General features: G+C 39.9%; 1 protein-coding gene across 2 annotated transcripts in view; it reads right to left on the bottom strand.

The window, feature by feature from the left end:
* Positions 1-818: 818 nt before the first annotated feature.
* Stxbp3 (syntaxin binding protein 3) overlaps positions 819-25,480 on the bottom strand; it is a 40,881-nt gene continuing 16,219 nt past the window's right edge. For both annotated transcript variants that reach the window (XM_021631707.2, XM_060392882.1), the window contains 13 exons: positions 23,833-23,987; positions 20,339-20,429; positions 17,274-17,398; positions 13,006-13,101; positions 12,864-12,921; positions 11,307-11,372; positions 9,883-9,963; positions 9,028-9,166; positions 8,364-8,470; positions 7,528-7,620; positions 5,521-5,606; positions 2,398-2,549; positions 819-1,481 (listed from right to left, as the gene is read on the bottom strand). In XM_021631707.2, coding sequence (XP_021487382.1) covers positions 1,387-1,481; positions 2,398-2,549; positions 5,521-5,606; positions 7,528-7,620; positions 8,364-8,470; positions 9,028-9,166; positions 9,883-9,963; positions 11,307-11,372; positions 12,864-12,921; positions 13,006-13,101; positions 17,274-17,398; positions 20,339-20,429; positions 23,833-23,987 — 1,344 coding nt within the window. In that variant the 3' untranslated portion in view covers positions 819-1,386. The remainder of the gene's footprint in view (positions 1,482-2,397; positions 2,550-5,520; positions 5,607-7,527; positions 7,621-8,363; positions 8,471-9,027; positions 9,167-9,882; positions 9,964-11,306; positions 11,373-12,863; positions 12,922-13,005; positions 13,102-17,273; positions 17,399-20,338; positions 20,430-23,832; positions 23,988-25,480) is intronic.

Here is a 25,480-nt window from a genome sequence, read left to right as displayed (position 1 = left end):
GCTTAATTAAGTCATTTGAAGTGGGAAGACCCAATTCTACATTGGATCTTTGAGGTGAGGAGACCACACCTTCAGTTCAGATCACCTGAGCTGGGAAGACTCACCTCTAAGCTGGGCCACAACCTTTGCTGGAAGAAAGAAGCCTTATTTTTTGCCTGCTCACTCCTGCCCTCCCTAGCAAGTGCATTCCTTCACTGGCATTAGAGCCTGCTTCTGGGTTCTGGCATATACTGAAGACCAGCTGAGACATCCAGCCTGGTGGGCTGGGCACTACCGGACTGTTGTGCCTTCTGTTTATAGGCAGCCACTGTTGATTTGCTGGCCCGTAGTCTGTGAGTTATTCCAATCAAGCCCCCTGATCTCTCTCTCCCTCTCGCTCTCTCTCAGTGGTAGAGTACTTGCTTAACATGAGTGAGGCTCTGTGTTCAGTGCCAGCACTGGAAGAAACAACAGCAAAGGCAACGGTGGCCACTAACGGTCTAAGCGCACGCATGCTGTGCTCCTGGCAGAAATGTGCTATGGCATATTCGTGTAAGCTGGCAGATGTTTGCAGCCAAATAGTGCAGCATTACTGTAAGAACGAAGTCTGAAGAGGAGCAATTCCAGGTCAGAATGCTCCAAGGTCAAGCAGAGCTCTGAAATGAAGATGCTCCTTGTTAACACACACACCCGCAGGCCCACCTGATCGCCAAGCCTCACAGATAATATATTGTTTTTCAAAGTCCTTAGGTAGTGCATTGGTGGGAATATTACAGAATCTTCCTTTTCTTCTTTCTGGCTCCAATTCAGAGTCAAAAAAGAAAGAAAAACTCAGAAAATTTTGATAACTGTATATTTATTTTCTCTTAGAATGATCATGATTATTTTTCGTTTCTAATAAGCAGACATGATCTCAAGCATATAAACTGCTCTTTTAGAGTTATCTTGCAGATAATATACACAGTGAAAGCATCATTTTAATTGGAATTATTATATACATAAAATTATGGGTTTCAGTTTTAAGAAACTGCACTTATAGGAAATAATTCTATCATACATACATTTACAGTTTTTACTTGTATAATTGTTTTGCCCCAACACTGTATTTCAGCATAAGTATTCTGTGAATAATCAGAATGTTACAGGAGGCTGTAAAAACTATCCATACTTAACAGATTCTGCTCCAAAGGTGAAAACTTCCTGATTAGAAAGCACTTCAATGTCCTATCTTGTACAAAGCAGCAACAGTGTTTAAATTATTAGAAATGGCAAATCCAATAATACATAACCTCCCTTAAGTAAGCACATTGCTCCATAAACTATTTACATTGTTTAAATTATGACAGTAACATCATCTGTTTTAGCTGAGCATATTAAAAAAACTTCTAAATGACAACAATAAAAAAGCTACTCCTCCTTAAGAAAGGAAACTTTATCCTTTGATTTATTCAGCATTTTTATATCATCCAGCAGCTTTCTGGGTGTTAAAATATGTGTGGAACCTGGGGGAAGAAATTATAAATTTTCAGAATTAGTAATTTTCTTTGGCTTAAAATCTTGTCCTCACATACACAAATGCTTGGTGCATTGGAACAATATTTTTAACGGCATTTCTATAAAATTCACATCAAGCTTGGCATTGAGCATGCTCAGTAACTCCTCAGAAACACTGCCCATCACAAGCATTTTGCCTGCTTTGTACTATGTAGTGGTGTCTAGTAAAGGGAAAATGGGGAAGTTTCCTGTCCTCAGAACAGAACTGCAGCAGTTGCCATTTGCAAACAGAATCTCTAAGCAGTGTGACTCGGGGCCTGTCACACAACTCCTGCAGCTCTTTGGGTCAGGAGAGCTAACAAGGGTTATCTACCATGGCTTCACTGGAAAAATTCTAATTTATTTTACTATTCATGTATGCACACTGCAAGCACATGCGTGCCGTGGACAAGCGTGGGGCCAGAGGACCACTTTCAGGAGGCGGTTCTCTCCCACCACTGTGGGTTCTGGGACTGAAGGCTGTCAGACTTGCTCAGCAAGCAGTTTTTACACACTGAGCCCTCCTGCTGGCCCAGACTGGTATTTTAGAACTCAGTTCCACACAGGCCTCACCAATGTCAGATCCATGTCCACAAAACAAATACTCCTGAAGTAAAAATATATTCATATGTCACAAAGCATTTAATGATCAGAGCAAATAAAATCAGGAGATATAATTTTAAAGGAGCAAGCTCAAGCCCCTAAATTATAAAGAGTATTTAAAAATGAAATTATTAAAATATCAACAATGGGAGGGAACATTCAGGCAATTTTACAAAGCATGTTCTATAATTAATTCTTTTTCTACATGTAATAATAGTCTTAAATTCCCCTATGTATAATTCTGCCTTAAACATTTAAGAAATGAAAAGGTGGAAGTCTTACCAATAATAACCTCACAGGATTTATGTGCTTGAGAAACTTCATAAGCACAACGCATCTCGGAATACGTAATTCCTCCGATTACAAAAATTATCAGCCTTGACCCGTTTTTTCGGTCTAACTCTAAATAGTTAGTTCTGGGTTTCTGGCGAGCACTAAAAAGTAAAAAAATAAAGCAAACATGCTATAAACATTCCCAAAGCCACACAATCAAACTCACCTTTGGAAGCAATTGTCTTGATCTTAATGAAATGATCTAAATACGGTAGTTTCACCACAGTTAGGCAAAGGCAGTCCAGCACCCTTCAAGAGTTCAATCTGAACAAATACTTACAGTTTTATTTACAAGGATGAGAAAGTAGGACAAAGAGTTAAAGGCTAGCTAGGATGAAGATATATTATACATACACACATACATATATACATACGTGTGTGTATATATATATGCATATATATATAAAACCATATTTCAAAAAAAAAATAAAAAATAAAAACCACTCAGTAGACTGAGTTTTGACTAGAGCTCAGCATTTTTACTTATAAAGCTAACTTTTTATTTCAATGTTTAAAATAGTTTTAAATTTTAATTTTGTGTATGTGTGTATGTATGTATTCTGCCTACATGTAAGACTGTGTACCATGTGTATGCAGTACCTACGGAGGCCAGAGGGTGTTGGATCCTGTGACTAAAGTTATGAACAACTGTGAGCCACCATGGGGCGCTGGGAACTGAATCTGGATCCTCTGGAAGATCAGCCGTTGCTTTTAACCTCTGAGCCATCCTTCCCACCCCCTCTTTTATTTTATATGAAGACCTAATATATCCCTGAAAAGTCCATTTGATGAAATTTTTTAAGAAATCAGAGGCATAGCCTTGCAAGAATGAGACCTGTAGAAAAGAAGGAGAAGAGGACAGGGCAGACGAGGATCTGGCACGGTATTGTGACAGCCACTGCTGCAAGTCCACTACAAGATGACTGTCTAGACCTGAGCAAAGATGCCTGCAATGTGCCATCACATCTGTCAGAAATGGAACAAGAAGTCCAGGAAGTGAGGAAACATCAACCCCCTGGGAGAAAAACAAAACAAAACAAAAACAAAAAACTCCCAGGTTTTGGCTCTGTAGGCTTTTCTACATAACTGCTCAATTATTTACATGAAGGGGAGAACATGTAGGAAAAGAAGGGAAGGAAAAGAGTGAGCCTGGAGAACTGGCTATGTTAGAGTATACTCCTTAATCCTCAGTGTAGTCAGTAGAGGATGACAGGAACATACCTGAAGTATCTGACAGTGTCTGCCCACACAACTAGCTGACGGCTAACTACAGACAGAAACAACCATGAAGCCACGCTGCAAAGTCGAAAACTCAGGAAGAGCTACATGGCCACTTACAGCAAGAGAAAACGCCCAGAGTAAGTCCACACAAATCATTACACAGGGAGCTGGAGAGATGGCTCACAGAGTCTTGGAGAGGACTTTGGGTCATACCTGTGATTCCAGACATCCCTGGGCTCCGAGAATACCTGCACACAAATGCACACACTTCCCCCAACATACATGTAATTAAAAATAAACCTTTAGCTGGGCAGTGATAGTACACACCTTTAATTCTAGCACTGGGAAAGCAGAGGAAGGTGGATCTCTGAGTTTGAGGCCAGCCTGGTCTACACAGTGAGTTCCAAGACAGCCAGGGATACACAGAAAAACCCTGTCTGAAAAAACCCAAAATTTTAAAAACTCACCACAGAAAGCAACTCACAGTTAACCTATTACATTATCTATAGGTCAATATGTAGAGAAACGGTGCAGTTCACAGTTAATGTACCGCATTATCTAAAAGGTCCATATGTAGAGAAACAGCTCAGTTAGCACTCTGATATAAACTCAGCTCAGTAAAAGTAGAGGTTGGATTGAGCAAAGATTTCAAAGCAGATTATATCTACAGAATATCTTTGTATCTACACAAATCTATATCTATCTGAATATAAAGTTCTTCAAAATGTCAAGGTAACCAATGTCATGTCCGCAGAAACGACAGAAGAGCTGATGCTGACTCAGGGTTAAAGCACTTGTCTAGCCCTAGGTTTCAGGGTCAGCACCACAAACTAACAAAACAAAAGCAAGAAACGGAAACTACCAGGAACCAATGGCAAATGTGGATGTGCTGCACAATGAAATATAAAGTCAGCAATGAGCTCGAGAGCAGCCATGACATTCAAAGGAACTAAAGATAAATAGGTATGAGACAACTGAAGAAAACAGAGAAAACAGATGCAGAGCTCAGTAACTCCAGAACAGCACAAATCTGAATTTAGGAGAGAGAAGGGGACCAGGAAACAACAAAGCACCTCAAACGCAATATCTCAAGAAAACCCCAAACCTAATGAAGAGGCTAGAACACTACAAACCCCAAGGGAAAATAAACATCAGAGAATTGTGTGTTGACATAATACAGTCAAATTGATAGACGCCAAGTATCAAGAGAAAGTCCCACAAAGCACAATTCAATACATTACACAAGGTAAAAATGCAGTTAGAAAAAAGTATGGACACAGGTAAATGGTTAACTAAGACAAGTAAGAAAAAAGGGAGAATAAAATCAGATCATGAAACACAGGAAGCTCAAATTATATTTAATTGGTTAAGCTCAGCTCTAAGTGCAAGAGCATGCATGAGAATATTCTGTCTCCCTGAGGTTCCAAATACTTAAAAAATTATCAAAAAGGATTAAATCAAGTGGGGTGTGATTACGCGGCAGGAGGATTAGAAGTCTTGGCTATACAGTGAGATCCTGCCTCAAAAAAACAGGAAATGAAATGGAAAGGAAAGAAGAAAAATAGCAAAAAGACAAAAAGAAAACTGAATGAAATGGAAGGGAGGAAAGGAAGCAACTAGACTACGTAAGGAAAAAGATGTGTGGGAGGTGACAGCTTTACGAAAGTATTCTGAGTTATACAGTATGCTTTCCTGAATTCACTTAGCCAGCTTATAGTTGAAGAAAAACTACCTTTTGCATTGCTGTATGCTTCAAAGAGAATACGTCTACAAAGATAACATTTGAGCAGCATTTTTAACTATTGGTCTGCAGTATCTCAGCATAAACATTTCAGTGATTTATAGGTTTACCTTACAGCTCCAGAGCCATTCCACACTGCTGGGCACCGGGAACAATATGGCCATTCTTTGGAATCTAATCTATTATCAATGGCATCCTAGAGAAGAAAACCATCAACACCATCAAGAAAACGTAATTTCAGAAATTTGTTTTGTACACAGCTCTAATGAACATTAAAGATGCATAAATATTTAGTAAGATTACTTCTTTACACCTATGAATATTACTTTCAGTAAAAATCAACACACTAGGACTAGAGAGATTACTCAGTGGTGAAGTGCACTCACTGCTCTTCTGGAGGATTCAAATTCACTTCCCAGTACTCACATTGGGCAGCTTACAACTGCCTGTAACTCTAGCTCCAGAGGATGTATGTATGTACGTATATGTACGCATATAGATACACATGTAATTAATAAAAAGAACTTTAAAAACTAATATATTAATTTACTCACATATTGAACAAACACGTATTTCAGATCTGCCTTTCTCTCTTGACATTGTGCAATGGTATGAGGCCCTTTCAGCTCTAGCTAGAGGTTTCTAATTGGCACCCCAGGCCGCTGTCCCTCATAGCAGTGCCTCTGAAACAGAGTGCACATCCCTAACCTGAGACACTGAAGAAAGTCTCATGGCTGCAGTCTGTATGATATGCTTATGTCTATGATGTATAAACAGGTTATGATTGCTTTACTAATAAAGCAGTACATATTTGGTCAATCAGCAGGTTCATGCTCATAATTTATATGGTCACATCTTTCATTAGCTAGTCAATACAACTTGCTTTATAGACAAGCACAAAGGCACTGAAAAGTGGACACAGGAATGACAAAGCAGTTCAAGAAGATTTTAGAGAAGAACACATTGTGTTTTAAGTTAGGAGAAATCCAAAGAGCCTAGGACGGCCACAGACCCAAAGTACAGTTTCTGGATTTAGCATACAAACCTTGTTAAAGAGTTTGAACAAGTTGATTTTCATTTTAAAAATAACCAGTTAAAAAAAAAAAAAAACAACCTACTTCTGTATAAACATTGTGGCAGTGGGAGGCAACTTACATTGCAGAAGACAAAATCTAAGTTCTTTAGTTTTTTTCAGATATGTTCATTCATTTGCAAATGATATAAAATTAGTTATTAAAAACAGAAAAATAGCACAGATGGAGTCCATGGCAGCTTAGTGTCCAAGTGGGTTACATAGTAATGGGAAGAGGGACTACCTCTGACATAATCTGATTGGCCTGCTCTTTGATCACCTCCCCCTGAGGGGACAGCAGCCTTACCAGGCCACAGAGGATGACAATGCAGCCACTCCTGATGAGATCTGATGACTAAGATCAGAAGGAAGGAGAGGAGGATCTCCCCTATCAGTGGACTTGGGGAGGGGCATGTGTGAAGAAGGGGGAGGGAGGAAGGGACTGGGAGGGGAGGAGGGAGGGCCTTATGGGGGGGATACAAAGTGAATAAACTGTAATTAATAAAAATAAATTTAATTATAAAAAAATACAGAAAAATAGTAAAAATGTCAGTACCCAAAGGAAAGTAGAAATTAGAACTATAATTAGTTAAAGGAAAGCTGGAATAAATGTTTTTTTCATTGAGCTCCTAAGGTAATTTTAAAATTAGTTCAGTTTATAATTCTTATAAATTAATATTATTTTCTTTCTTTCGTTTTTGGTTTTTATTTAAAGACAGGGATTCTCTGTGTGTCCCTGCTGTCCTGGACTTGCTTTGTAGACCAGGCTGGCCTTGAACTCACAGAGATCCACCTGTCTCTGCCTCCCCAAGTGCGCCATCACGCCCAGCTTAATGTTACTTTCTAAGAGCAATCAGAACTAAAAGCATATTCACTCAGTGACTTTTTATGAAGCATGAACGCACTCATTTTTATTTACAGAGAGTGGAGAATTATTCTGAGGTCCGTAAGACTTCAAAGAAGCTTCTTTGTCACACTAATAGTAAACAAAGGAAAAATAACCCACAGAGGTGTTCAGAGGTTGCTCAGAAGGTTGGATTTTTACCTCCATGATATCTTTGATAAAAGGTGTCCATCGAGAAAGCTGAAAAGTCTCTTCTGCAGACCGATCTTTTCTTAGTGGTTTGGCTTGCTGAGACTAATACAATTAAAGGAACAAATAATTTCATTAAGTGATATAATTTCCTAACAGACATTTAATTACCAGCAAATCTGTATTACATTTTAGAGCAAAACTGCCCACTTTAAAAAGAAAAAACTATCATACTAGGTTGGTACATGCTGGGCCACTGAATAGTATTCTGTACTTTAGCAGTGCTGATAGAAGGGTGGATATAAAATGCAGCCACTGGTACAAATGAATCATAAAAAGTTTAAGTAGCAAATTATAACAGAAGCCAGAAAATACAAATTTAGCAGAAATTGTATTATTTACTTATTAAAATTTTATTTACTCAGATTACATGTGAAAACAAAACACTGGCACAGGTATACAGCTCAGGTGGTAGGAGTGCTAGCCTAGCAGCTCTCAGCAACACGTCCGCTGGCCGTGTGAGCACACACCTGTAGCCCATCACTTCAAAGGTGGACATCTTGGTTACACAGTAAGTTTGAGGCCAGCCCAGACTACACGACACCTTGTCTCAGAAAATGAAAACAGAAACAAAAAACCCTAATTGCTTACTTAATAATCAAATTCTGTAAGATCGAGTTAAGAGCATCTCTAAGATTCCCAGATACAAAAGTAGCTCAAGCAAGGACCTCAAGGAGCAACAAGAATGTGACTGACTCCAAAAGTAGTTAATGCATGCACACGCACACATGTACACACACACAGAGATACACATACACACATATACGCAGATGCAAAGACTTCCTTACTGGGGGAACAATGGGAACACCAAGGTGACTCCAGTTCCGAATCATATCGCTGTCATCTTCTATCTTTACATTGTGGATCAGTCTGTCCAAATTTTCTTCAGTCGTTCCTTGGAAAAGTGAAAGCAGGAGTGCAGTCAGAGAACCCCTGCTGTAACTGACTCTAGGACGGAAGCAATTTCTACAAGGACAAAAGCTTAAAAAGAAAAGCGAATTTACATCCCCACTAGCTTTCTCACAGTTCCCTATTTTCTTTGTATTCACCTTAACTAGCATGTACTTTTGAGGTTTTTCAAGCCTCCCTTACGGCGAGTAACAAGCTGGTTATTAAAATTTGACTGGGGCTAGGGAGATGGTTCAGGGGCTAATGGTGCTGGCTGCCAAGACTGCCAACCTGGGTTTGATCCCGGGAACCCACATGATGAAAGGAGAAAACAGAATCTCAAAATGTAACCCACACTGCAAGATCACAGTAGACAGCATGTGGGTACTGACTAGTGTTGGTGGGCGTCATAATCTGGATATAAAATCCCCTCCAGTCACAGGCTGTGACATGTACCATTCCCATCACACACATATATAAATAATATGGGATAACTAACAGAATCTAAGTAACTTAGAGTTAGTACTTTAATACAATCACAGGAACAAGCTGGCACTCCATTACCATTAATGCCGAAGATATAGAGCAGGACTGCTCGGATTTTGTCGCAGTTGTCATGGTTTTTGTTGAGCAGCACCGGGAGGAGCACCAGCATGGAGTCCTTCACCCGCTGACCTTCCGCATCTGTTCCAAGTGCCAGGTCCTGAACGACAGTAAAATGCAGACAGTGCTCGAGAGTCTAAATTTGCTTTTCTGTTAAAAGTATCTATTATTAAATTGTCAAATGTTGGTGCAACACTGATGATATCGTGAATGTTAGATGCGAGCTACTCACTGCATAAAACACAAAGTTCATAAAGCAAATTAAAGGGGAAGAAAAATCACGTAAACCTGAGCTAGCCACTGCGGAAGCACTAACTGTGGGTATGCGTACTTCTGACGTGCTCAGTGAGTCAGGGAGGTGTGCTCTGGGTGCAGAGCAATGGGTTTCTGAAGCTTGTGAAAGAACGGAAAATACTCATTAACAGTTATATATTAATCACACAATGAGACAATAGCGTGAACACACTAAGCGAGGTCAAATTTACTGCCAACATTAATTTTGCTTCTTTTTACCTTTGTGGCCTGTGTAAGTCTCAATCATTCTCAACAAAGTTTGCCCCAGCACCAAACCCAAATTCAACCAACCAAATATGTGAGCCAAAATAAGCCTTTTCTCATTAGAAACTTACCATTCCAGGTATCTGTTATCGCAACACAAAGCCATCAGACATCACATACTGCCTAGGTGAGTCCCCTTCTAAGATCTATGATTTTGTGGAACTCAACCACTGTACTGAGCAAAAACATTACATGCCAACTTACAAAGTCACTCTGAAAATCTATTACAGATGTGGGTGTTTCTGAATCTGTACATACCTGCTCAGTTTTGCAAAGCTTTTCAATATTCAGCTTAAATTTATTCATGCAATCCTCAGCTAAGTTAAGATGGACGACTTGCTGGAAATCAGAGGAAACAATTATTTACAACATGTTAATTACTTTTTATGTAACCGATAATATTAAACTTTAAAAAATGTCTACAGGTATTTTGTCTGCATGTATTTTGATGTTCCAGTTGTGGTGTGTGCCTAGTGCCCAGAGACCAGAAGAGGGCATCAGAACCCATGGAACTGGAGTTACAAATGACTGTGAGCTGCTTCATGGGTGCTGGGAGTCGAAACTGAGTTCTTTGGAACAGCAGCCATTGCTCTTAACTCCTATGCCATCTCTCTAAACCCAATGTTAAAGCTTTAAGCTAGACAAGTTCGGTGTAAGCAAGAAACACCAGTAAAGAGAAACAGCTCAAGAAAGGAAGTGAGAATCAATTGTGATACATGAGTAATCAACAGACAGTAAAAACAGCACATAGTGCTGTATGGAGTCTGAACAACGATGAAAACTTGGGAAAGCTAAAAAAAAAAAAGTCAATCAGGCTGGAGTGACGGCTCGGAGGTTAAGAGCACTGGCTGCTCTTCCTAATGGTCCTGAGTTCAATTCCCAGCAACTACACGGTGGCTTACAACCATCTGATATCATAACCATAATGATATCTGGTGCCCTCTTCTGGGATGCAGGTGTACATACAGGCAGAACACTGTATACATAATAAATAAATATTTTTTTTTAAGTCAAATCATAAAGAACAGCAAAGAAAGACTTCTTTTATATTATTAGTTCCTGACTGGGATACAACATTATAAAGATGTGAAAAGAGTGATTTCTAAGAAAGGCTGGGCTAGGTATGGTGGTTCACACCCATAGTACACACAGTCTTAGGATGAGGTAGGAGGATTGCCACAAGTCTGATACTAGCCTGTGTTAGAGTCAATTCCAGCTCAGTCTCAACTAGAACGCGACCCAAATCCCCACCTACTAAAGATGAATGGAAGGAGAGAGGGAGGGAAAAGAATGGAAAGGAGTTTTATCTGTACAGATATACCTTAAATAAATTTAAATTTAATTTGTAACTATTAATATAAGGAAATACATGAGTTGGGGCCAAGCACTGAAAACAAACAAAACAGTCATCAGTGAGTCTCACAATGAATTTTTCTACGAGGTTGAAAAATAATAAAATTGTTCTGTTCAGCTGTTCAACACAAACCTTTCTTTAAAAAGGTTTACAAGATACAGATGCTGTAGACGGGAAAGTCAGTGGCTGCTCTGGTTAGTTTGAGCATTTCTCAGATTCACAGTAAAAGCTGGAGGGTGACTACCAGCAACTATCCCCAGGACACTGGTTACCCCAATCACAGGATCAGACCAACAGTCAAAGGTATCGCACACAGGACCTTGCTTACCTTCGTCATCTGTTTTCGGAAGTGGGGCATCTTTTTCATCAGCTGGGTGAGAGCACTAAGTGATGTCTAGGGGGAAAAATTAAGCAAACCCATGATTCAGTTATTCTACATTGTAGCTTCTCAATCCGTAACTTTTAGTGTTAATAAGCTTAGCTAATTTAATAAACAAGTAGGTTTTAAAAGAACTTTAGGAGGCTTTTGACTCCATCACAGTCAAGCAGCTGACATCAAGTTACTCTTCGCTGTGAACAGATGAAACGGCACCCAGCACCTCTGGGCAACAGATAACCCAGCAGAGTGGGGCAAGCATAGCAGGTGAGCCCTGAGCTCAGCCTGCCTGTCCCAGGGACATTTCCTTCAGGGCTGCCTAGATAGACTTCAGAGTCTAAGAGTTATACAGAGAAAGGAACCAGGCGGAACAGATGAAAGTACGTACACTGGCTGTTCTTGAACCCCTATTCTGTACAATACGGGATATAGTATTCAGAGGCCTGATGGAGAACAGCTAGGTAGTTAAGCACTGACAGAGATTTCAGGAGAACCTCAGTGCTAAGGACATGGTAGCAAGCTCTGACTCAGACAAAACAAAAAGATTTAAGTGAAACTCTAGACATTCAGATCACTTCTCAAATAACCAAAACCAAAAACGAAAGAAAGAGGAAAAACCTATTTCAAATCCCCTGCGATCTGGCTAATGATGAGAAGGAAATGACTGAACAGAAACAGTGAGAGGGAAGTTAAAAATCAATATTCTAAATGTCCAACTCAAAGAGCTACAAGGAAACTAAATCAAACAAAGTTGAAGTGCATTAAGACTGTGTATAAATAAACTAAATCCAAAATTAGCTTAACGGAGCCAGCAAGATGGCTCAGCAGGTAAAAATGCTGGCCACGAGAGCTCAATGATGTCTTACAAACCAAACCAAACCCCTTTTTTATGCACTGATGAAACTGACTAAATGGCCCTTAAGAACGAAATTTAGATGGGAGTAACACAGATAAAATGTCACTAATTTTTGAAAATGAGGTAATGGTTGCATAGTTTATTTTTTCTATTTCTCTGTATTAGAATGGTCCCTAAATAGAAAGCTGATGGTACTTTTCATCTTTTTCATTTTCAACTGTGTTTATAATTTGCCTTTGCAGGGCCAGCAAATTAGCTGAGTGTGTAAGAGCGCTTGCTGTGCAAGCCTGATAGCCAAGTCCCAAAAGCTGTCTTTCGATCACATGCACAAATGCATGCACACACCCAGACACAGGCATGCACATGTATACTCTCTCTCTGTGCACACATACACCCACATACATATGCACATGCATTCACAATACACACACATGCACACGAACTCACAACACACGGGCACACACACATAAAATGACCCGTGCACTGCCCAGCTGTAATCTAGCAGCGGGCAGACACAGGCAGAAGCTCCTGTTTGAGGTCACCGTCAGCTGCACAGTGAGACTGACCTCGACCTGAGGCCAGTCACTTGAGACTGTCGCTAAAAATAACAAATTTTAAAAATGTACCTTTTTATCACTCTGGAAGACCCTTACCTTCCCCTCTGTGGCTTTCTTTGTTGAAGATATTTCCTTCATGAGCTTTGGAATTTCCCTGTGGGTGAGAGAAAACGTCTGTGTTAGTTCTGCGCAGGCCCGTTAGGCTGTGAATCTCTGAAGAGTTAGAGCGCTCACGTACTCCAGCACCACGGCGATGTGCCGGTGCCGCACCCGCACCCACAGGTCGTCGTCCTCCTCCAGGATCGCCTCCTTCTCCTTCCCGTCAGTTCTGTATCTGCGATGGAGCCATGAGAAGATTTTTAGATTTCCTACCTCAAAAAGTGGAAGAAGCACTTTTCCCAACAACACTTGAAAAAGAAACTGAGAAGCACAGGGTCGGTATGTTACCTGAGGGGTCACACCGCAAAGCGGATTAGAATCCTTCTATTAGAAACTTAGGTTAAAAGTCTTGGCAGAACATCATCTCACAAAGCAAAACTTCAGCATCCCACGGCCAGCTCTAAGAGTAGAGCAGCTGGCTACCGTGGCACTTGGAAGGCAGAGGTCAGGACTGGAGTCAAGGTCATCCCACAACCGTGCTCAGGGCCAGCCTGGGTTACACGAGACACTGACTCAAACAGCAGAGACTACAAACACTAATCAAAGAATGGCAAAGCGGAAGCCACAAGCAGTTGTGTCCAATCGCTTAGATGACTGATATGCTAATAACTTACAGCTCAACTATCAAATATCTGTAAAGAACCACTAAGTGGGGCACATCTGTAACCCCAGCACCCCAGCACTCGGGGAGGCAGAGGCAGGTGGATCTCTGTGAGTTCGAGGCCAGCCTGGTCTACAAAGTGAGTCCAGGACAACCAAGGCTACACAGAGAAACCCTGTCTTGAAAAATCAACCCCCCCCCCAAAAGAAACAGAAAAGAACTGCTTACACCAGTTACCCTGTTGAAAGTGTTTGGCACAAAATTCACAAACAACACACACCATCTGCTGCTCTGCTCCTATCCCACCCCATAATCACACCTCTGGTAGAGTAGGAAGAAATGAGAAAAACTAACATGTGTTCTCCTGGAGTAAGCAGCAATTCAAGAGGTTCATGGAAACTGTGCAATGGGCTTTTTGACTGGTTTCCTTAATGTAATTTCCTTTTTTCCTTCCTTCCTTTTTTCAATGCAGATACTTTCCTTCCATTTTGGAGGTAGGGAAGACTCAGCTTGGGAATGTTAATTTCCTGAGGCAATATTAGGGACTACATATCAATTTCTTAGTTCTGAACTAAGGACAACACATGTATATTTCTGCTATAACCCCAAACTTATAGGCTCCATTTATAAAACCATCTTCCTATGTTAAGATAAAATGACTGTTTAATGCCAAGGCTGACCTGAGGATTGTCATGCAGAATACAATATGTTCTTATACAATATCTTTGCCGGTTAAGTGGCTTATAAGCAAACCAGTAGGACACTCCCAGCACTCCCAGGCAGAAGCAGGTGGACCTCTGTGAGTTCAAGCCAGCCTGATCTACGGAATGAAATGCAGACCTGCAATGGCCACCTAAGGAGCCCCTGGAAGAATGTGTGTGACAGTGATGAGGAAGTGAGCTCTGCTACAGTGTGTTGAACACAGGAGTGACCCGCAGACAACTAAATCAAAAGGGGAGGCGCACAGGTGATGCTTCTATTTCATCCACTATTTTATCCACCTTGCCTTTTGCTCTGAGGAAAATGGAAAGCCATGTAAACGTTCTGAGTGAAGCGATATGCAATGACACAGATCTTAGTGGGATTTTCTTTCTCCTCTGAGCTGGGAAAAGACTCAAAGAAGCAGAGCATTAGAGATCAGTTATAGTTTGCAGGAAGACAGTGAGGTGGAGGTCATTCTGGGCAGCTTCATGAGCTCGAGGCTAAGTCTGCTATCATAAGCCAACAACAACAACAAAAAGATAGGTCTTTAAAATGTAGTCAGAAATACTTATTACCGAATTGAGTGTTTCTGAACTTGATTGGCCATGACTTGAAATTGTGGCCTGAGTACGTTAACTATGAGATAGGAGCTGCATTTACAATAGTGAGCACTGGCTGTGTGCTCTGAAGAGACCACCAAGCAGCTCAGGTGTGGAAGATATTCACGAGGGAGCTGAGGAGGTAAGGCTCAGAACACACATAACATGGGAGCCAATGGCAGACAAACGTTGAGACTACGTGCTTCTGAAAGTGTGTGAACAGAATTCCAAACTAAACACCAGACCATTCCAACCCCAAGAAGAAGGGATTAAGAAGGAACAGTGAGACCAGACTTGTGGATTTGGCAACACAGAGGGCTCAGCGGACTAAAGCACTCGAAGTAGGAGGCTGCAGCCTGACTTTCTGAGTTTGACCACTGGCACCCAGGGTGGAAGGAGGAAACCCACATAATTGTCCTCAGAACTCCACACAGACGGTGTGACACGTGCACCTACATATGTGTGCGTGCACACGCACACCACCATGACACTTCTACTTTTTAGGAAGAAATCATTTCATATGTGAAAACTGATGGAACAATTTATATTCCCACATCAGTCTTCTCTCTGAATTTGTGTGACTCAGTGAAAAAGGGTATAGCTGTCTTTTAAAAAATTAACTCCCTTCCTTATTCTTTTTAAAAAAGATTTTTTTTTAAATGTACATTGGTGTTTTGTCTGCATTTGTGTCTGTGTGAGAGTGTCAGATCCCTTGAAAGAAGGATTACAGAAAGTTGTGAGCTGCCATGTGGGTGCTGGGAATGGAACCTGGGTCTTCTGGAAGAGCAGCCAGTGTTCTTAACTACTGAGCCAAATCTCTAGCTGAACCCCCTCCTTTTAAGATTTATGTATTTATTATTTATACAGTATTCAGCCTGCATGTGTGCCTGCAGGCCAGAAGAGGGCACCAGATCTCATTACAGATGGTTGTGAGTCACTATGTGGTTGCTCGGAATTGAACTCAGGACCTTTGGAAGAACAGACAGTGCTCTTAACCTCTTGAGCCATCTCTCTAGCCACCTCCCCCCCCATTCTTAAACAATTAAATCTTTGTTTGCCAGAAAGCCTGGAAAGAACACATTTTAATACTAGACGAGTACTGTCCAAAACATCTGTCTAGTCTAGAACCAAATTCTCTACTGTCTGAGAACAGATTCTTTTCAAAACCTACTAAGCAATGTAGCTTGAGACCTAAAGGATAACAGTGACGTAGAAAATACTCCTGAAAATTCCAAACACACTGTTGAAAACAACTTTCACAATAGAAAAACAACTCTACCGATTTCCTACCTAACACTGATACAAATAATACAAAAGAATAAAAATAGATGATAAAATTTTAAAAAATCAGGATTTAACGGAAATGCAAGTAAAAACACAATAGAAATATAAAAAATTAAGAAAAATTGCTAAGTATAGTAATTATCAAATGTATATGTTTAATAAAACTATTACTTAATTAGGTTACTTTGTGGTATAGATTTAATGTAGGACATGCTAGGCAAGTGCTCTACAACCAAGCCTTTTTTATATTCATTTATTTAAAAAAAGTTTTTTTTTAATTTGGAGTCTCACTAAATTGCCCAGTCTAGCCTTGAACTTGTGATCCTCCTGCCTAAGCCTCCCTAAGCCTCCCAAGCAGCTGGGTCTGAACCACTGGACCAACTCTACAAGTTAAAATAAACAAAATTTCATAAAACTAATTCTGGCTCAAAATCTGCTTTGCAGCCCAGGCTAGCATCAAACTCATGATTCTTCTGCTGAAGGTTCCCAAATGCTGGAATTACTGATGCGTGCTGTATGCCTGGCTTCACAGAGCAAATCTTGGCAGAAAAAAAGCTTATTTGGACTTGGAGACCATGATGTCAAACAGCACAATGTGTATGTGTGTGTGTGTGTGTGTGTGTGTGTGTATGCAAATTTTGTGACAGTAAGTAAAATGGTTTCTTAAGAAAAGCTATCTCCCTTCACTTACTCGCCCTTACTTTAAAAGTCATGTTCTTACTTAAAAGTTACATCAATAAGTAAAATTGTGCCTTTCTCAGTAGCCACTGTACTGTGTTTCCAGTATCTCTGAAATAAATTACCCTGGCAAGACACCTTTAGGTATATAATTTAGAATAAACACAGCCTAATCATTTTGAATACAATATATATGAAATATAACAATGGACCTGGAATTTACTCTGAATGTAAGTAAAAAGTCTGAGTTGAACTTGTTTAAACGCAGCATTGTAGAACAGTTATGGAAGCCAGTCCACTTAAAAGCTTTGAAGCAAGCTGCTTGTTAGTTCATAAAGTAGACACTGTCAGGGTTACAGATACAGGAGTGAGAGAGAGAAGGACTCTGAATAAACAGGTTACCAAGTCTTTCAGATTTCTGCTGCCATTGTAAGTTATTAAGAAGTCTGTCTGCCCTTTAGAAGCCCTTCAATTTATACTTGCTTGTATGTATCATTCTCAATTGGTAGTAGATCATATGCCATTGCCTGAAAGGTCAGTTCATGCAGGACAGTGGACACAGGATCAAAGCCACGGTCAATTATTAAGAGCTGGGAATGAGTTTTACCCTAGAATAACAAGATAAAATGATCTTAAGAAATTTCAGTACCTTTATGTGAATACATTTTTAATATCTTAGAAAGTAAGTTTAATCCTTTCCCTCCACAAAAACATACAATAAAACAAAACAAATGGTTAACTGCCTTAAGAATGTGAAATTATATTAAAACAAAAATATGAATGGCATAGTAGGGAAAAACAAGACTACACAACTATCATTTTCATAAGTAGATTATGAGGCTAATTTTCTTTGAGGAAGTAACATTTGGCTTTTCCTAGATAGTTTTTCTTTCTTTTCTTGTTTTCCTAGGACAAGGTCTTTGCTATGTATATACCCCAGGCTGGCCTTGGGCTCACCACCTGCAGCTTCCCATGTGCTGGCCCGGGACACCTGCAACTGCACCTGGCCAACGTCATCTCCCGCACACTCAGTTCTACAAATAACAAGGCTGACACAAATTAGGAAGAGTAGCTACTACTTGAGTTCCTTGGGTTAGACACTTGCTAGTCAAGAAAGACGTCTGATTTCAGAGGCACTGCTTCACAGTTCTTCCAGTATCCCTTCCAGACAGATATCACATACACATAGCAAAGAAGCTATTGAAGTTTAATTCTCCAGGTCGTACACGGCTGCTAAGTGGCAGAATAGAGCTTTACACACAAGCCAGTTCTATTTCAATACTTGTACTTTGAACTATTATGCAATTTTAAGAGAAGAGATTATATTAATCAGAACTAAGATTATAAATCATAATAAAAACCCTGTTAACATTAATTGGAAAACAACACCAACTGCTCAACAGTTGAATGAGTAACACTGTTGGGAAATCGCACTGCTAATGTTTGAATACTTTCCAATTCTTTTTTGGGGAAGGGGTTGGTGGCAGTGGGAAGCAGACCCACGATTTCATGCGAGGCAGATGTTCTACCTCCAAATTATATCCCCTGCCCTTTTCTTCACTTTTGATTTTGAGATAGGCTAGCCTTGAGCTCACTGTGTACCCCAGGCAGGCCTTGAATTTGTGATCTTCCTTCCTCAGCATCCAAAGTAACTAGGATTGCAGGCCTGTGGTACCCATCCTGGCTCACACTTCACTCTCAAAAGCAACAATTCGTTAGCTTATTAGTCAAAGAAGTGAGAGGCCACCAGCTACAACTCAGACAAGGTTCCCATTTATTTACACATAGCAAACAGAGGTAAGTCACATCAGTTAGACTTAAAATACATTTGTATTAGTTACTGACTCTCCTAATCAAGACTGAAACAAAAGGTACAGTGATAAGAGTATTTAGAAATCATATCTGGGTAAGTTCAGCCACAGTTGGTTTCTTGACCTGTATGACCTTGGCCAAATTTCTCAACCTCTCATACATTAGTATTTGCTTGGTAAAATTTATATAAAATGAGAGAAGCTCTCCCTTAAAAGATTGTTGTGAAGGTTAAATGCATTACCACAAAATACAATATACCTAAGCTGAGAGTCTCAGAAACACACAAACAAAAAGGCAGTACTGTGTATATGATATAAAAGTTTGGGGATATAGGGCTTCAAATAAAGGTAAGCCTTTATCAGGTGCTTGAATAAAAAACAACAAACAGACAAACAGACAAACAAACAAACAAAACGGTATCAAGCAATTGAAGGATGTATACCTTCCCAGGAGAAAGAAGAAAAAGAAAGAGGTGGGAAGAGAGCATTTTGCTTTTTCCCCACCGAAACTGTGTAGGACTAAAGAGATATTTACTAAAAAAAAAAAAAAAAAAGAGATATTTACTGTCATTGCTTGATTTAACAAATACTTTTGTCCACTGCCTACTATGTTTATTAAGACACTCTACTTTCATAACCGAATAACAGCTCTCACTTAGACCTCCGAGACAAAAGTCAGTAACTTTTCAAGTAAACCAGCATAACATCTAAATTGACACCTTCCATTCAAGTTAACACTGAACTTTTACCTTTCTATGTCTCTCCCCAAAGAATCCTGTTAACTCCTGCAGAAGCTCCCTCTTTATCACACTGCCGCCAAGCTTGAAGCTCAAGGGCTCTCCCTGTAGGATGCCTTCTAGGACCGCTTTAGAGTAAGATAAACCTCAGTCTGGGCTGCCACTGTGTTCTGTGAATTCCTCTCAAGCCGTTTACTGCATAGCGCTGCCAACCGGAGGCTCCCTTAGCCATGGCCCCTTCCAAACTATGACAGCTCCAGCCTCTACTCTGCAGCTACTGTGATCTGGCTTCTAGTGACAACACTTGTTCATCTCCTTCCTTATGCTCTTCCTTCTCCAGCCACACCTACATGGGGCATTCTCCAGGTCCCAACCTTAGTCTTTGATTACATTACATTATTTTTAGAAGACAACAACAAACTCTTACATGTACAAGTTTGTAGAAGACAATAACAAACTTTGTGCATGTAACAAACTCTTACATGTACAAAATACTTAGATGTTACCTCACCAAATTCTCATTCCAACCAAACAAGGCACCCCTGGCCTCATCTATTTCAGAGATAAGAAACACTCGGGTTGCAGAGCTAGTCATAGTGGGAAGCCCAGCACATGTTAAATACTATTCGGAAGACTCTGTCCACATCAACTCATGTAATCCTTTCATTAGCTTCAAAGTGGGCATTATTATTTCCACTTTACAAAGACAAAAGTTTAGCTCGTAGAAGTTCTGAAATTCACCTTAATTAACATAATTATCGATCAAATGGCAGAGCCAAGATGTGGACACACTGCTGACTTCAAAGCCTCCAGCCTCCCCCTCAACCACACTGCCAAACTGCACTATCTACTAAAGTTTGCACTTAAGGGTTCTCGAATCCGAACTTCAGATCCATCTTAGTGGTCCCCAGATCAATACTAGAAATGAATGAACAGGTTGCTCTGATTTATAAAAGAAATGCAAACTTTAGATAGTCATTATTTGCCATTTATAAATTACCTTTATTAGGCCATTTTCATCAATTTTGTAGTAGTCTTCAAGTTTTTTTTCAACCAGTTGTGCAAGCTTACTGGCATTATCTAGAGGTTTACTAAAAATGGAAAAAATATTTTAACAATTATCTTTCAGAACATACTTAACTGTATTATAATATTAAATCCTAAAATAAGATTTTGCAATCTTAGCTTTAGAAAATGCAAAAATTTATAAACAAGGAATACTTTAGATATCAAACAAGTCACATAATTGCTGGAGCCTCAGCATGTGCTTCAGATATTTTAATATGAAGGAATAAAATATTACATATAAAGTGCTCTTCCTGTACTCCCTCCCTCCGTCACTACATAGGATTCTATGTGTTCAGTCCCCAGAAAGAACACGGACACCAGCAACAGTCTCAATTCACACCATTATGAACCACAGGGGAGCAAATATGCCTGGCGTACTTCTCTATGTACACTGCCCGTGAAGGCAAGAATCCTGGGCTAGGGGCTCCGTGCATGTTAAGCTTCTCTACACGTCACCGAATTGCTTTCCAAATGAAGTGACAGTTACCCCCACTAGCAGTGTGGCATTTCCCTCACATACTCTCTTTTACTCACTCTTCCAACACAGCTAATTCTTAAAGTCTGGATGCTCTGTCTTACAAAATGGCGGCACTGGGTGGAGATATGCCTCAGTGGTTTAAGGAGCTCACTGTTCTTGCTAGGGACCTGCGCTTTGTTTCTAGAACCCACACCAGGCAGCAGCTAACAACAGTAACTGCACACATGAGGTGCAAGTAAATTCATGCAGGTACAAACACATACACATAAACAGAAGTAAATATTTAATAGTAAAATATAAGACTTACTTTAAATTGTAACTTCATGATCAGTGTTATTAGTCTATTTTACAAACCCACAAGAAAATTGTTGGAAAATTCTTTTCTTTTCGTTTCTTTCTTTTTTGTTTTGTTTTGTTTTTAAGACATGACTTCTCTGTGCAGCTCTGGCTGTCTTGGAACTCACTCTATAGGCTGGCTTTGAGCTCACAGATATCCACCAGCTTCTGCCTCCCCAGTGCTGGGATTAAAGGTTTGTATTACCACCGCCAGGCTGGAAAATGGTTTTCAACTAGCACACTAACCTGAAAAACAGGAAATGGAGGACAGAGCCTCATATGAGGCTTTTAAGTGTTTAAGAATCTTTCAGTTTTACACTCAGTGTAAAGGTAGACTAACCAGGTCGTGGCACACCCGTGATCCCAGCACTCTGTGGGGCAGAGGCAAGTGGATCTCTGTGAGTTCAAGGCCAGCCTGGTCTACAGAGCAAGTTCCAGGACAGCAGGGACACACAGAAAAACCCTGTCTTGAAAAAAGAAAACAAATAAAATAAATTAAAATAATAATAATAATTTTATTTTATAATTTACCTTAAAAGTTTATACAGCATAATGGAGTATTCTATTAAAGAACAGGTAGAATTTGTATATTAGTGATATGTGTGTATGAGCTGACCTGTGTGTCTGAGTGTGTGCATGCATGTGTATGCGTGTATATGCGCGTGTGTGCGTGTCTGCGCCTATGGAGGCCAGAGGTCAACACCGGGGTTTTCCTCCATCACTCTTTATTTTCTGAGGCAGGGTCTCTCACTGAACCTGGTGCTCCTTTCAGCTAGACTGGCTAGCCACTGTTACAGACACACGCAGACGTGCGCCACTCCAGCCAGCTCTGATGACTGCTAGTGAGCTGAACTCAGCCATCTCCCAGCCACACAATGTTTATATTTCACTTAAATTTAATAATAATAAATAATTATAATTGCAATAAATATTAACAAGAAAATAGTTAACAATTAAATATTATTAATACTATAACCATCAATGAACACTTGTCAGTAAAATATTAATATAGTAATTAATAATAGATTTAAATCATCAAAATTTTCATTTTTAAGTGAATCAAAACATGTCTGTAGGTAAACTATTAATTATAAAATGGTTTATGCTTACTCACTTCCTTGAACATAACCCAGATGCTTAGAAGACACTAAATGTCTCAACAAGCGGCAAATAGTTGGCTCCCCTCTACTAAGCCCAGACTGTAATTAGCATATTATTTCAAGTTTTCTAATTCTCAAAATAAAAAGCTTGTTCAGTAACATCTGAGTAAAGAGAGTTATTACATTGCTTTAGTAACAGTAGAGTTTACTCTGTTTTACATTTGTTTACTTGTAAACACTAGCATGGACTAGTGCAGGTGTAGAGGTCAGAGGACAGCTTGTGACAACTGCTTCTCTTCTTCCAGAAGTAGATCCTGCAGCTCAAACTCTGAGCATCCATCCCGCCCTGGGTAATAAGCCCCTTTACCTGCTGACCCCTCTTGCCAGCTCCTAGCAGCAGAGTTTAAATGGGCTATTTAAAGTGATAAAGTTTACAGTAGTGCTTAAATTTGTGAGTAAATGTCTCACCAGTCAACTGGACAAATGCCAGTCTTCAGATAAAGAACTTGCTCAAAAAGCCAGTGATGCACATGTAGCAGCAGACTGTGTTACTATCTTTTTAGTAATTTACAGGCGAGTCATTCTAACAGCCCCATGAGAAAACTATTAGCATCTTTCTCATTTAAAATTGTAACTTCTAGGACTTATAATTCTAAAAATAGATTAAACACAGCCACTAGCAGAGGCAGGATTAAAATTCAAGTGACTGACACAGAACTATGAAACAAACAAAATCCTATGTTCCCATCTGTGCCAGTTCAAAATTAGCCAAAGGTGAGCAGCAGCCTGCTCTGGGAAGGGAAAAGGGGGTGAAGGGAGGAAGCAGGGGTTCCTTGGGATACTGTGGATGCTGTTTTTCACAGGAGGGTCAAACAGCTACTGTGCACACGGGAATGAACCAACAAACCTTATACATAAAATGAATGCACTTTACTGTAACTTCATTTTCATAAAGAAACAAGTAACTAAAGATGTAGTATAAAAGTTGAAGCTGGGTGCGGTGGCACACTCCTGTAATCAAGGGCAGGCACATATCTGTGAGTTCGAGGCCAGCCTGGTTTTGTCTACAAAGCAGATCCAAGGCTACACACAGAAAACCCCTATCTCAAAAAACAAAAACAACAACAAGAAAGTTGAACCTTACTTTTTTTTAAAAATTGTAAATTTATTTAAAATGCCCACTGGGATCAAATATTAGAAGTGCTTACATACTGTAACAAGTGTCCAGATAATATAGCCATGTAAATTTGGTGGAAATGTAATGATCAACTATTAAAATGCCAATATTACAGCCAATAAAACAGCCCTCAAACATTCCTAAACCTGATTAAAAAAAAAAAAAAAGAACTTTCTAAAAATAAATGAAATCAAATTTAAGCTCTGAAACTCAGTAACAGAGGCGATCTGAAGCCTAAACCTTCAGTCTTCTTTACGCAGAGGCTGGCGACCAAACAAGGAAAATCTACGTGCCTTGTCACCGATGGGCAACATGCGCACGCTGCCAAGCCTTACCTCTTATACCTCACCCCAGGGTTTTCATCCAGAGTGGCACACACTGTCACAATCTGCTCAGCCATTGCTTCCATGATTGCTTCTTTCTTGCTGGCATTACTAGGGTCTGGACTGTAACAGTAATAGAATGCGTCTGGTACATCAAGAGTATAAACCTAAGTTAGGCCAAAAAAAGTTACACTGTCAAAATAGAGACTTGATTCTAAAAATGTATCAAAAAATGCAGCTGTGGTTGCAGGCATTAAAGGACAACTGTTGCAGCCTGTTTCAGGAAACAGCTATTTTTAACCCTACTCAGATCCCGGCTTCACCTTTTACCCTCCACCTCTTTTCTCACTCTCCTGTTTAGTCTACCTCACTTCTTCAACTTTTGTTTCAAACACTGAATAAACTGACTGCTTTTTTACAACCTGTGCAATACAGGAAGGAATCTAAAGTAGGGAATCATCAAACTAAAAACATCTAATGCTTGGCAGAAAAGAAGATGTAAAAAATCTTAACCCAGCACAGAATAATGCAGAAACTTCCCAAGGCTGATAGATATTTTTTAATGGTTTAGCTTACATTCACATCCTTAAAGATTTTCTTCCCCAAGTCACTGTGAAAGACACAAGACTTAACATAAATTCAACGAAACCTCACAGATATATTCACTCACTCAACTAACAAATGCATTTCCTTATGTGAAAAGAAGTGAGATAGCAGCCTTTTATTAGTGTTATTTCAGAGAGAGACAGGAAGGAGCTGAGATTTCCTTGAGAGTTCTCCAGTAAACTCACTTTGGGGTTTTCAAACACAGTGACAGAAAGCTGGGCTATGATGGCACACTCACTATTCAGGAGTCAGGGGCAGGTGGATTCTGAGTTCGAGGCCAGCCTGGTCTACAGAGCAAATTTCAGGACTGACAGGGCTACAAGGAGAAACCCTGTCTTGAAGAAAAAAAAATAGTAAGAGTGATCCCTTCTCAACTTAGATAAGGCATTGGCTGTAGGAATGGATAAATAAGTGGCATATACAGGTTATGTAACAAGTTACAAATGAACTTCCCTGCTTTTCCGTTCACTCAAAGTCACTTACTCTCTGAACATAACCAGCTACCAATAGCAGCAGCCTGAACATAGACTGAAGTTCAGCTGTGTCAGTCCAGGGTCTCTGCTCCCAAAGGCTTGACTGCTGTGTAATTACCAAGCAACAAACACTCTGCATATGAACTGTCACCTTACAGTATACTATTCTGCAGCAGGTAATGCAATTTGTTCAGAAATGTTATTATCCTATACCTAAAAGATTTCTCCCTATGGCAGATCTCAACCTGTGGGATGCAACAACCCCTTTGAAGGTCAAATGACCTTTCATAAAAGTCACCTAAGACTATCCAGAATACCACATATTTACGATTCATATCAATAGCAAAATTATAGTTATGCAATGGCAAAGAAAATAATTTTATGGTTGGAGATCATCACAGCATTAGGAAGGCTGAGAACTACCGCCCCATTGGAATGTATTTCCCACCACTGATGTCTTGACTATGGAATGTCAGTAGAAGAGACATGTAACATGTGAGAAGCTCTAAGGATCATTGTGTGTGTGTGTGCACGCATGCATGCATGCACAGGCGCATGCATACACACGCACGTAAGTGTGG

The sequence above is a fragment of the Meriones unguiculatus genome, chromosome 10 (assembly GCF_030254825.1).
Source record: "Meriones unguiculatus strain TT.TT164.6M chromosome 10, Bangor_MerUng_6.1, whole genome shotgun sequence".
In the NCBI taxonomy this organism is placed as follows: domain Eukaryota; kingdom Metazoa; phylum Chordata; class Mammalia; order Rodentia; family Muridae; genus Meriones; species Meriones unguiculatus.
The sequence above is the reverse complement of the archived record's forward strand: the minus strand, read 5'-3'. Positions and strand labels throughout refer to the sequence as shown.